General features: G+C 50.6%; 1 protein-coding gene across 1 annotated transcript; it reads left to right on the forward strand.

Annotated features, from left to right (window-relative positions):
* Positions 1–815: 815 nt before the first annotated feature.
* Nrn1 (neuritin 1) lies at positions 816–9,057 on the forward strand. The gene is made up of 3 exons (XM_048348566.1): positions 816–1,038; positions 5,264–5,408; positions 8,498–9,057. Exons 1-3 carry the CDS (start codon positions 984–986, stop codon positions 8,724–8,726), a joined length of 429 nt encoding a protein of 142 aa, XP_048204523.1. The 5' UTR covers positions 816–983; the 3' UTR covers positions 8,727–9,057.
* The last annotated feature ends 3,208 nt before the right edge of the window (positions 9,058–12,265 follow it).

Here is a 12,265-nt window from a genome sequence, read left to right on the forward strand (position 1 = left end):
GCCTGGGTAGTCATTCTTAGTGGTGAAATTCACCGAGGGCGCGCCCTGTATGTTTCAGGGGTCCCAAGTGTGCTGACCAAACACCCCTCCCCTGGGCCTAGACGTGTGCGAGTTGTATGGGGGGGGGGGGGGGAACGCTGGGGCCGGGGCTGTGTAGTCAGGGTCTACTGTTCAGCCACAGGGCTGGGGGTGGGGAGAGGGTAGGCAAGTGCCAGGGTGCGCAGACCAAGGGGGGGGGGGGGCTTTTGAATTAGTAGAATCGTGGTTGCTGTTACCATTTCCCTCTCGAGCTCCTTTAAACCTGGCTGCCTCGTAGGAAAGAGGCCGGGTTCGCCGCCGCGCTGGGGGAGGAGGGGAGCAGGTTGAAACAATCGAGTGGGCGCGCAAGGACTCCCCGGCTCCAGGCAGGGAGGGGAGGGGAGCCCCGGCTCTGCGCAGGGCGGGGGCGGAGTTGGGGGCCCCCAAGAACAAGGTGGAGGCGGGGGTGGCCGTGGAGATGGTGAAGTGTTCGCGTCCCCTCCCCCCCCCCCCCCGGGAAGCGAGGTATCGTTCGGATCCCATGTTAATTGGAGTTATCTGATTAATCCCAGCATCTGATGACTATAAATGGCGATTCTCTACCAAGGTGTCTATATTTTAAAAAAAAGAAAATAGTTCCGTATCATCCCCCACGTCAGGCCCGCTCGTGGGCGTGAGACTGTGCTTCCTCCGCCCCCTCCTAATGGAGTGAACCATTCCCAGCTCTCCCCCCCCTTGCCTCTCTCTTGCTCGCTCTCTCTCGCTCTCTCGCGCTCTCTCTCGCGCTCTCTCTCTCTTTCGGTCTCTTCCCCAATCCCTCTCTTTCCTCCCTCAGCCTTCCCCGTGCATAAAGTCTCGGTCGTTCTCGGAACTTGTTGGCAATGCCTATTTTTCGGCTTTCCCCCGCGTTCTCTAAACTAACTATTTAAAGGTCTGCGGTCGCAAATGGTTTGACTAAACGTAGGATGGGACTTAAGTTGAACGGCAGATATATTTCACTGATCCTCGCGGTGCAAATAGGTAAGTGGCCGCTGGACTCTGCTCTCGGCGGGTGGCTGGAGGCAGTGACCCGGGAGCTGGGAAGGGTCGGGTTGGCACAGCGGCCCCCGGAGTGCGGAGAACCCGGCCGCAAACCCCAGAGGGTGGGAGGCATTGGTTCCTAGGCACTCCAGCGTCCCGGCTTGATTTTCCTGAAGAAGGAGACTCCAGCCGTAAGTCTTCAGGAAGTGTACAGCCAGCTATTTTCCAAAAAGGGGCTTTCCCCCAACGCACACATTTATTATTTTCTTCCCTCCTTAGGGTTAGACTTGGTTCGTGGCGCGCCGGGGCACCCGCCCCTGCGATACTGCAGGATATTATTTGGAAGGGTCGAAAGGTGACTGCAGGAACAAGATGGCTAGGCAGCTAGGACTAGAAAGTTGTTGTGCAGAAAGCGAAGATATTCCAGGGCTCCACTCAAACTGCTGCATTTAGAACTTTGTCATTCTCCCGCCCCCTCCCCCAAACCCGAGCTGCAGCCTTTGCACTCCGCCGCAGACTAGGCTGGGCGCATCCATGAACGGCGAGCGGGAGCCCCAGACCACTATTTCATTATGCTTGCCATTGAGGACTGTGCCTCAGTCAAATAGGCCTGCAGACACTTTTTAGGCACTGTTATTTTGCACACTGGCATCTGTACTCTGTGGTGTGTGTGTGTGTGTGTGTGTGTGTGTGTGTGTGTGTGTGTGTGTGTGTGATTGCAGGAAAGGGTTAAGCAGTGTTTGCAGCATGTCACGTCGTGTGTTTATTTCATTGGCTTAGGGTGGATTGTGGACCGATTTCTTTAGTTCCCATTTTATGTCAAGGAATGTTGAGCCGCAGTGACACTGTCAGAGGGATTTTTAAAGTTCAGCCGCATTTTTTTTTCTATTCAGAATACAGAAAACGTTGTGGGAAGAGGTACTATAAAAGCCCCTTCTCTGAAGCCGGGTCAGAACATTAATTAACAGTAGTCTAAAAGTGAAAGTGAAGCAGGTTATTAATAGAATGGACAAGGGAAAAAATAGAAACTCTTCAAACGGGTTTTCTGGAGATGGAGAGAAGTGTTAGCTCCTGTCATTTTGGGCTGTAGCGTTTGCTCTTACCTTGTGGAAAGGGAGTTGGGGAATTTATTTGGGGTAAGACAGAGAAACATAGCATTTTTTCTCAAAAGAAATGTGGAGGGAATGGAGTTTGGAGCTGCCAACACTCACATAAATTGTTTGCATTAGGGTTTATGCATTTGATAATGTTTTGAAAGGATGATTTTTTTGCAAAAAAAATAGTAAGGATGAGGGTGTTGATCTTTTCCTTTAATTCTAAGAAATGAGTTAACTGTGAATCTGGTTGCTTTAGATGTCTAACATTAGTTCAAAGAACTGAACTAGATTCTTTTTTTCATTTTGGAAGTGAAGGTGGCATTTTGTAATTAGCCTGCAAATTTTTAGGCAGCAAGAGACAGCAATTGCTTTTGAGATAATGGATTTTAACCAGAGATAGGGGACTCTTTTCCAGAGGGAAATAACCTTACTTTGAAGGGTGAAACAAAAAACAATAAATGAGTAAGACAGAGATTGTGCATGAAAGATGTGCTTTGAACACATTAACTTAGTCAAAATGCTCTCTCTCTCTTTTCTGTGTGTGTGTGTGTGTGTGTGTGTGTGTGTGTTGGTTTTTTGGTTTTTGGGTTTGGCAATGGAATTGAAAATAAGCATTTTTGTTCCCGAATGTCTGCCCTCTCCTCCACCAGAGATTTGGTCTTTATTAATGCATAGCTGGAAGCTGTCCCACTTTGGCAAGAAAAGTGGGGGTTGGGGAGAGGCGGGGGAAGTGGAGAGGGTAGTACACGAATGGAGATGCGGCGGGAGGAAGTTTGGAATGAATGAGAGGAGGAACGAATGAATGGGTGAAAGAATAGAAACCGCATGAGATTGGGAGGGCGAAGGGAACTGAGAAGACTGGAGGACCAGTAGCCCACCCGAGGCTTTCTGCAAGGGCAGTGAGGGGAGCTTGGGCTTCCAGCTGCTCTGCCGGAAAGCGAGTATCTGCAAAATCTGTCCCATGCACTGGCTCAGGCCTCACAGTGCAAGCAACAGCCCAAGGACTCACAGTTGCAAAATTCAGAAATGTTCATGACTCCTTCTTTTACACATGCACTCACTCACACATGCGCGGTGTACAGTCTTCTCCAGTGACGCCTGCAAATATAACGTGACAGAAGCGCTTTCTTCCCCAGCAAGCCCTAAATCTCCTTTCGGAGGTAAAAATAAAATAGTGCATCCCAGGGTCTTCTTTTTTCAACACTGAATTTTGAGGGCAGAGGTAAGGGATGGAGAGAGTTAAGGGCAAGGAAGGGTGGTATGCATTTCGTTTGTTTCTTCGCTGCAAAATTGTATTCATATCATGCATTATAAAGCAAGATTTCATCTTGACCCAGTTCTATTCGAACAAAGACTTATTCCTAAAATGCTGTTGTGAGGTGTGTGTGTGTGTGTGTGTGTGTGTGTGTGCAATAGAAATCAGGAAGTATATGAAGGTTTATGGATCTGCCCCCCGCTGAGGTCGAAGTTAACCTTGGTGGCTTCCCCAGTGCTTCCCATTCCCGATTAGAAAACTGGAGACCCGCCTAGCTCTTCCTGCAGCAATCTGCAAAGGGCTGATGTCCGCGCGCACGCGCTCCCAGGCTGCAGCTAGCTCGGTCACCTTCCCCGGGTCTGCATTCCTCCGGGCATCCGGGGACAGATGGTTACGTGGGGTCGTAGGAGGGATGGGGACATTCTTCTCCCTCCTCCCCTCCCTACAATGTCTCTTTTGCCTCTTTTGCCCTCTCTGGCATGTCGGGTATTTGGGGCTGGTATTTACACAATGTCTAGCCAGGTTGGTTGGCCTCAATGTGGAAAGAAAAGACAACCGCCTTGCACCTGAGGACCTGGAACCTATCCATCCATTCAGACCCCATCACTTTGGAGTCTAGTGGCCTGGGTATTCCCACTCCTCCTCCTGCACCCCCACTCACCCTCCCTCTAGAGGGAACCAGTAGCTCTAGAGGCCCAGGGCTCCAAGATGCTAGGGTTGGCTTTAGCAGTCGAATTGAGCTGTGATCTGGAAAAGGGAAGGCCTGGCCCATGTGCAATTGGAAGTGACTGGAGAGCTTTCCTAGAATGTTAAGAGTGTAGGAAGAGATGGACAGCTGAAAAAGAGGTGCAGGGAAGGATGGGCCCCAGGCTCTTGAAGGTGAGCAGGAGTCAGAAGCAGACATACATCAGTGGTCCTGCTGGTCACTGGCCCTGAGCACCTGGAATTAATCATCACCACAGCTAGGTCGGGTGCCTAGATGTCTGAATTGCCCTCTTGCCAGTGAGACACAGGGGTATGCTTTCAGGGGTCACACTGGAGACAGACTCCACAGTGAGCAATCTATTTATTATATATTGTTATATATTATATATGAAAACAATATAAATAACAATAACTATATATCGTTATACATATTGTATATCTATAATTATCCACTTGGATGACAAGTTACTGGCTTCCAAAACTTGATTCATACTGGGATGTAGCTCAGTGGTAAAGAGCTTCCCTAGCAAGTACAATGTCCTGGGTTTGATCCCCAGTACCAAAAAAGAAAAGACAAAATAAGTGTTTTAAAAAACAAACAAAAACTCTATTCATTTGTTGATTCAGCAGTATATGTTGAACCCAGGACAGGGGCCTGGAGCTATTCATTGGGTGCCATGGCATTGGGCTCCACCAGCCCGGATGACCTCACACCTAACAACCACTTCCCCACACTGGTGCAGAGACCCTCTGTGTCACCTCAGAAATGGAAGATAACACTGTGAGAGACTTGACATGGCTTGCTGGGGAAGTGTTAGGAAACGAAGGAGGGAGTGAGGAGAAAGAGAAAAATAAAAGAGATGAGGGAGGTGAGAAGAGGGGGGCGATGGAAACCAAAAAAGATAGCAAACGCCATCAGGGAGGGGGAAGCTGGAGGAAAGGAATGGACTCTCTCCCACTCACCCACATGAATTCACACAAAAACAATCTGAGCCAGAGGCTTGCTTGGTGCCTATATGGCACTTCAGGGCCAAGTCTTTCCTACACTTTTCACCTGAATCACCTGGAGGCTGAGCAAGAGGAGGGACTGCACTGATGGACAAGGGCTGGGGCAGTGGGCTAGTCATGTGGGCCACAGCTGCTGACCAGTGTCCCCTCCTCCCTGCAGCTTACCTGGTGCAGGCCGTGAGAGCTGCAGGCAAGTGTGATGCAGTCTTTAAGGGCTTTTCGGACTGTTTGCTCAAACTGGGCGACAGCATGGCCAACTACCCGCAGGGCCTGGACGACAAGACAAACATCAAGACTGTGTGCACGTAAGTGTCCTTTCAGGTCCACTGAGTTTATCTTCTGGGGCACTGCCCAAGTCAGAGAGTGCCTTGCAAAAATCTGTGCACTAGCCTTCTGGCTACCACCTTCCAGCCCAAGGGGAGCCCTCTGGCCAGGGGAGGCCAAGTCTGTGAAGGAAGAACCTGCACTGTTTAATGGTACTCCATTGTCAGGATGAGCTTGCAAGATCCTCCAGTGAGCAGCAAAGTTGCAGCCCCACCCCCCATGCCTCACAGGCTCCCACAGAGATGTACCCTGGGTTCTGGGAGAGAGAGTGGGGCTGGATGTCCTGCTACTACCTCGTAGCTCATTCCTTAAGATCTTCACTTTGAGACAACCTTTTTTTTTGTTTGTTTTCTTGTGAATGTGTGCTCTGTGCTCTGGACAATTGGTTTGGATTTGAGACATTTTGAGAATTACCTAAAGTGAAAGTTACTTCCTGTCCATCTCTGGTGGACATCCCTCCGAAATACACCACAAAATGCAAGTGACTGGCAAGTCTACTCATATTTCCCTTCCTGCTTCTGAAAGGCTAAAACAATATAGTATATCCAGTGAGTTTGCCCAAGAAAAGAATATTAAGGATGCCCACTGGTCACCTCTGCAAAGTCAGTAGCCCATCCATGTGCTCCAGGATTTGACCACAGGTTGCTACCCACTTGCATATCATTGCCCCATCTGTATGTGCCCCAGATCACTGCAGCTTCAGGCCCAGAGAGAATGGATGTGATGGGCAGGCCCAGTGGTGTTTTCTCAGTGATTGCCTAGAAAGCCTGCTTTCAATAGCAAATGAGTTATTCATCAAAAGGCTACTGAGGTAGACACTCCACATTTTATCTACTGCTGACCTTATAAATGCCCCCCTTCTCTGCAATAAACTCCTTTTTTATTTTTCAAAACCAGCTGCATTCCCATACCCCTACAACAGCCCTTCCAACAAAGCCAAGGTGAAAAGTGTCTCCCATTTCCAGGACCAAAGTGACCGTTTTCCTTATCACCCTTTGTATACTGTGTTGGCCTTCCCTTCCTAATTAGCAGGAGGGGGCTAATTTAAACTACTACTAAATCGGGGAAGAGGTCATCTTCCTACAGGTTTTCCTAAATGCCCACTAAGAGCTACAGTAGCCAAGTAGCTGTACCTTCATCTCAGGAATGGAACAAAAGCCATTTAATTCCAAATGCCTGATGAGAGGTAAGAATGATTCTATAAGACTTGGCAAGGTTACATATCACTGACTGGAACTGGTTATTCCAAACGGTTTCCATATTTTAGCTGGACTTTGGTCCTGGAAAACAGGGAAATATGGAGGGTTCCTCCCTGAGGCTGCAGGCCACAGCTGGATCAAGCCCCAAAAATTGTGGTCCTGGTTGCTCCATACCAGGATGGAGCTACCTCTCCCAGCCCAGGTGAATGTCTGTTCAACATCACTTCCGGCTTGCATGAAAGTGCTTTCTCTATGAGGGGCACATAAAGCAGTTTCTACAGCCCTCAGAAGATGCTATTTCATATGGACTTTGCAGAGATGTCCCTTAGCCTCTTGGTGTTTCTAAATATTATTGTTTATTACAAATTGTGGAGCCTTGAAGACCTGTGCAAGTCCCTCAGTACTGATAAATTAGAGCTTCCGGGCGGTCATTAAAACCAACCAGAGATTGAGGCAACCCAACATGTACTCATAATTTCACTGGAAGATTGGGGGTGGGGTGGAAACACGAATGAATCAAACATGGTGCCTGTCTTCAGCAAGCTTATAGTCCAGGGGAGCAAGCAGAAGGGAGAGAGAAATGCAACTATAAATTGCCCTGAGGGCCTCTGTCAGGCTGGCCAGGGTGAAGTGGGAGCCAGAACGGACTTACCGAGACGCTAAGATCGACCCAGCTCCGAAAGGAGACAGCGCCCCAGGAATCGATCACGGTTTGGGATTATATTTAGTCTTGAGATCTATTTTGAGTTCCAGAAGAAAGGGGGACAATAAAAAAAAAAAAAAAAAAAAAGGACAGTTGGATGAAGGTTGTGGGGGGCGGGGCTAGGATCTGACACCCGGAGGAGGAAGTGCTGATTTACACGCGTGACTCCAGGAAGTGACCTGGGGTGCCAAGAGCAGGGAGAGGGGCCCCCCAAGGGCTGGCCAGGGCCAGGCATCATGCCCACCCTGGAATCCCGGTCTGGGGAATTGGGCGCTCATGGGAGCCCAGACCTCCTGGGGACCAAACCTGCGGGAAAGACTGGAGAGGTGAGGCGAGGACGCACCCAGCGAGCAGCCCCAGGAACCGAGGTCGGCCACGCCAAAGAAGCCTTACCCCGCTGGCCGCAGGTGTTCAAAGACGAACACCCGCCGACCCGGCGACTCTCTTGACGCAATCCGAGCCGCGAGACTGTACTGAGCGAGGCTCCCGAGGGACTCGGAGGACCCCAGCCAGTGGAGAGTCGGAGAAAGAGGCCATGGGGAACGAAAGAGAAAAAAACGGAGGCAAAAGGGAAGAAAGGGGACGCGAGGAGAAACTGGAACAAAAGGAAAGTGTGGGGTGGGTGGAGGGAGCGAAATGATGGTGAAAGTGAGTCCCGCCGCGGGAAGGAGGGAGACAGAAGGGCGAGGGGGAGGAGAATGGGGGACGCCAGGAGCGGGGGGGGGGGGGGGCGCGCAGCTTGCGAGCTAAGAGGCAGTAATGGGCGGCTGCTAGCGAGGCTCAGCGCTGTTTTCCTAGCTTTCCCCGAGGAGAACGGGCAATCTGCTTGCGTGGGCCGAGGTAACAGCGCGACGCGCTGGTTACGACCCGTCTCCAGGCTGCCAGCGGTAAGGGGCTTCCTGGCACCACAGAGAGGGAAATGCACACGGGGCGAGGGGAGGATTTTCTTCCTTGGACAGTGTTGGGATGGGCTTAGGTCCTGGAATCCGCGACAAGTTGCATCCCAGACCGCCGGGAGGTGGAGGCGAGGTAGGGAGGCGGCGCCCTGGGAGGTTGGCGTGGCCGCGGGGGAGGCCGGTTCGGGGGCGCAGGTCTCGGTGCTCAGGAGCTCAAAGTGAACCTGCTTCTTCTGTTTTTGTTCTTCTGTTTTTGTTCTATTCCTCGCCAGATACTGGGAGGATTTCCACAGCTGCACGGTCACAGCCCTTACGGATTGCCAGGAAGGGGCGAAAGATATGTGGGATAAACTGAGAAAAGAATCCAAAAACCTCAACATTCAAGGCAGCTTATTCGAACTCTGCAGCAGCGGCAACGGGGCGGCGGGGCCCCTGCTCCCAGCGCTCCCCGTGCTCCTGGTGTCTCTCTCGGCAGCTTTAGCGACCTGGCTTTCCTTCTGAGCCCGGGAGCCAGCTCTCCCTCGAGCCCCCCCCCCCCACCCCTGTCCCGCGCGCGCACCCACACTCACTCCATGCTCCCAGAAATCGAGAGGAAGATCCATTCGTTCTTTGGGGACGTTGTGATTCTCTGTGATGCTGAAAACATTCATATAGGGTTGTGGGAAACCTTGATTCTCTTTTTCATTTTGTTTGATTTCTTGTTTTATTTGTCAAATGGTACCAATCAGTAAGCAAGCAAGCACAGCCCATACCGGACCTCAGATTTATTCCGTCTTCACATTAAAGAAAACGGCAAACACCCCCATTTAAAATTTTTCTTTTCTTTTTCTTTTTTTATTTTTTGGCAAAAGAATCTCAGGAACGGCCCTGGGCCACCTACTATATTAATCATGTTAATAACATGAAAAATGATGGGTTCCTCCTACTATTAGGAAAAGCGAGGAGAGGAGAAGGCCAGGGGAATGGAGTCAAAGAGATGACCACGTGGGAAGCATATGGTGAATAATTCACTCTCTTACACAGTACCTTGTTTTGATCATTTCCACTGCACATTTCTCCTCCAGAAAGAACAGAAAAGACAGATTGTGGATCCACACTTTGGGTTTGAAAGGATAGGAGAGAGGGAGAGAGGAAAGGCGCTGAGGCAACTCTGGCTGGCTTAGTGGTGGTTAACAAGATAAGATGCTAAGGTCACTGTTATTGTTGATGTATCTTTCAAGTCCACTGCCTTTATTTTCCCTCCTCTCTCTTGTTTTAGCTGTTACACATACAGTAGTAACTTAATATCCAACGGTATAGCTCACAAGGGGGGCGTTAAATGTTAATCTAAAATATAGTTTAAAAAGATTTTGACATAAAAAGAGCCTTGATTTTAAAAAAAGAGAGAGATGTAATTTAAAAAGTTTATTATAAATTAAATTCAGCAAAAAAATTTGCTACAAAGTATAGAGAAGTATAAAATAAAAGTTATTGTTTGAAATGGGTGGTGTCGTTCTATTGTTGTCTACCCTGTTTCCTCCTGCCAACTTCTCAGAGACACACAATGCAGGTGATGAAGTTACCTGCTCTCCACTTCCATTTGGTGTCTTCGGTTCGACCCTCATCCCTTAGGATAGTTCGGCACGCCTCCAAACTGGTGCCTACTGGAGGAAAAAGAGGTTATTTCGAAATTAAACAATTAACATAAAAGCAGAAATCCTTTCTGGGTGAGGACTTGGGGAACTGGGCGTGTGCCCCAGCAAAGAAAGCGCGGCACTGAGCCCGGGCCAGCGGCCAGCTCTCGCCCCCGCCCCAGGCGGGCCCTAGCCTGCGACTCAGTCCCTCTCCGGTCGGGCTTTGACCGCCTTTCTCCCCTTCCTCTGCGGTGGCCTGAGACAGCTAGCGAAGGAACCGCCATTAAGGGCTCCAGCTGGGGGGCCAAGAGGCTGTGTTCCCGGGCAGGGATCAGGTGAATCCTTTCATAATTAATAAGACAGCTCAACCGAAATGGCGAGGAGACTGGGCCCTATCGATCTGCGATCTGCCAGTCGAGCTGTTTCCCTGTCTGCTATTTATAGGCTCCGCATGGCTTTTCAGAGAAGTAAACATTTCAGAGTAAACACTAGCTGAGGCAGCCAAGGTCCAGGGTCTGCTGGGGAGCGCGGAGGGTGGGGGGGAAGAATTGAAGTGGGTCAAAAGGTTCCTTGAAATCGAAATCTGATTTCCGGCAGCAGATAGGCAGAGGCGTGGGGGGGGGGGGGGAGGAGGCGAGTCAGCTGCAGGAGCCTCCTCCTCCAGGTATGTGGATGGGTGGTGGCGAGAGGAAAGGTGAAGCGAGACCTTGGCGGCAGCTGCAGATTTTCAGGTCTGGAGCCCGCAACCCGCTGTGGGGAGGGTGTGCCAGGCCTCTGAAATGCAATGTGTAAACAATCGCTAGTGTAACAGTTCATAAATCAAACCCAGTGGGTCGCAGCCCAATCTGCATTCCCCCCACGGATTGATTCCAGCAACACATGCGTCCCGGCGCCCCAAGCGCTGGGAGCTGCCGGGATTCGTAATGGCAGCATAGATTACGGGGATCCGTTCACGCAGGCGCCGCGCGCGGGGGCCCCCTCGGGGGAATCGTTTCACTCCCGACGCTCCAGCCCACCCCTCCTTTGTGGATGCTGGCTTCTCAATCAAAACCAAAGAAGAGTCGCTCAGCCTGGGTGCTCACCGCCCCGGAACGCGCGTTATTTTGTTAGATTTTGTTCGTTTCGTTTTCAGTGGTTATTTTCGGCTTGAGTGTAAATGGGATGATTCTAACCTGAGCTCAGCCTCTAGAATTAAAATGAAAATGTCGGGGCTGATTTTAAATACGAATCTATTTAACGAGAGGGAAGGAAATTCGGAGAGACAGTGAAGGTCTTCACTGGTCATCTTTTTCTGTAATTGCGTGCCGCCTTCGCTGGGCGTCTTTTCCTCTGCACATTGGAGGGGCGAACCGATGGGCACCACGGGCTCCCTTCCTTGCTGGCTGAAATAAAGCGCGTGCCGCAGTCTCCTTGGGTTTTGGGGAGAAAGGAAGTTGCCCCTCCCAACGGCTCCCCACCTGGAAATCCATCTCGCCAGGAATCTAAGGACTAAGGGAGGGGAAAGAAGGGACCAGAAGGCGGAGGATGGTGAGTGGGGCCTCTGCTTTCCCAACAATGTTCTACTCCAGGAACTCCCCATTCCTACAAGGGTTCCAACCTCCCCAGACGGATGGCGCTCACCAACCTAGTCCTTCAAGGTATCCCAAATTGCCAGAGCAGTTTAAACCTTGGCGCCCAATTTGAGGCCACGTTTGCCCAGACCAAGGCTGGGGACCATGCTCACGAGAGCTTGGAGGGATCCCCAGGAACGCGGGACAAGTCTCAGAAACACCATTTTCTGTGTCTGGCTCATTTGAGAACATTTCTTCTGGTGGTGATTGCTTAGATTATTACCGTGCCGTCTTCGACTATAATTTGCTGCTAATCATGATGGCATCGCCATATGTTAGTTGATGTTATTGTTTTAAACAGCGATGCCATGAGCCCTGTTGCCAGTTCTGGGTGATGATTAGTAACCAGAGTTGTGTGAGTCCCATCTCTGAGGACAGACTGCGGTCGGTTGAGAGGGCCTTGGGCGCTGAGGTTGTCAGCAGTTAATCTCCGCCCCACCAGGAGAGTCCACACCAGCTTGGCTTGCCAAGTGGTCCTCTCGCACTGACTTCCAGCCCTTGAAGAGCTGAAGCCCTCTTCACGCGCCGAGTAAATTCAAGACAGCAATGTCAACTTGAGTGTAACGTTGGATCATCTTGGTGAAAAAGTCAGAGGCCAGTTTCACAATGCCAGCCTTTGTCAGGTCCCGTGGTGAAAGAGGAAACTGGCAAATGAAAGAGAAGGGAAATGGGATAGACAAAGAGGAGAGGAGGGCATAGGGAAAATGGTAAATATAGACCCAGAATCAGCAGAGGAGGGATGGGGTGGTGCCCTGGAGGACGGGGGAAAGATAAAAGTGGAACCTATTTTCACTCAAGACTCTTCAGGAAGCACGTG

This window comes from Perognathus longimembris, chromosome 6 (genome assembly GCF_023159225.1).
Source record: "Perognathus longimembris pacificus isolate PPM17 chromosome 6, ASM2315922v1, whole genome shotgun sequence".
NCBI classification, from domain to species: domain Eukaryota; kingdom Metazoa; phylum Chordata; class Mammalia; order Rodentia; family Heteromyidae; genus Perognathus; species Perognathus longimembris.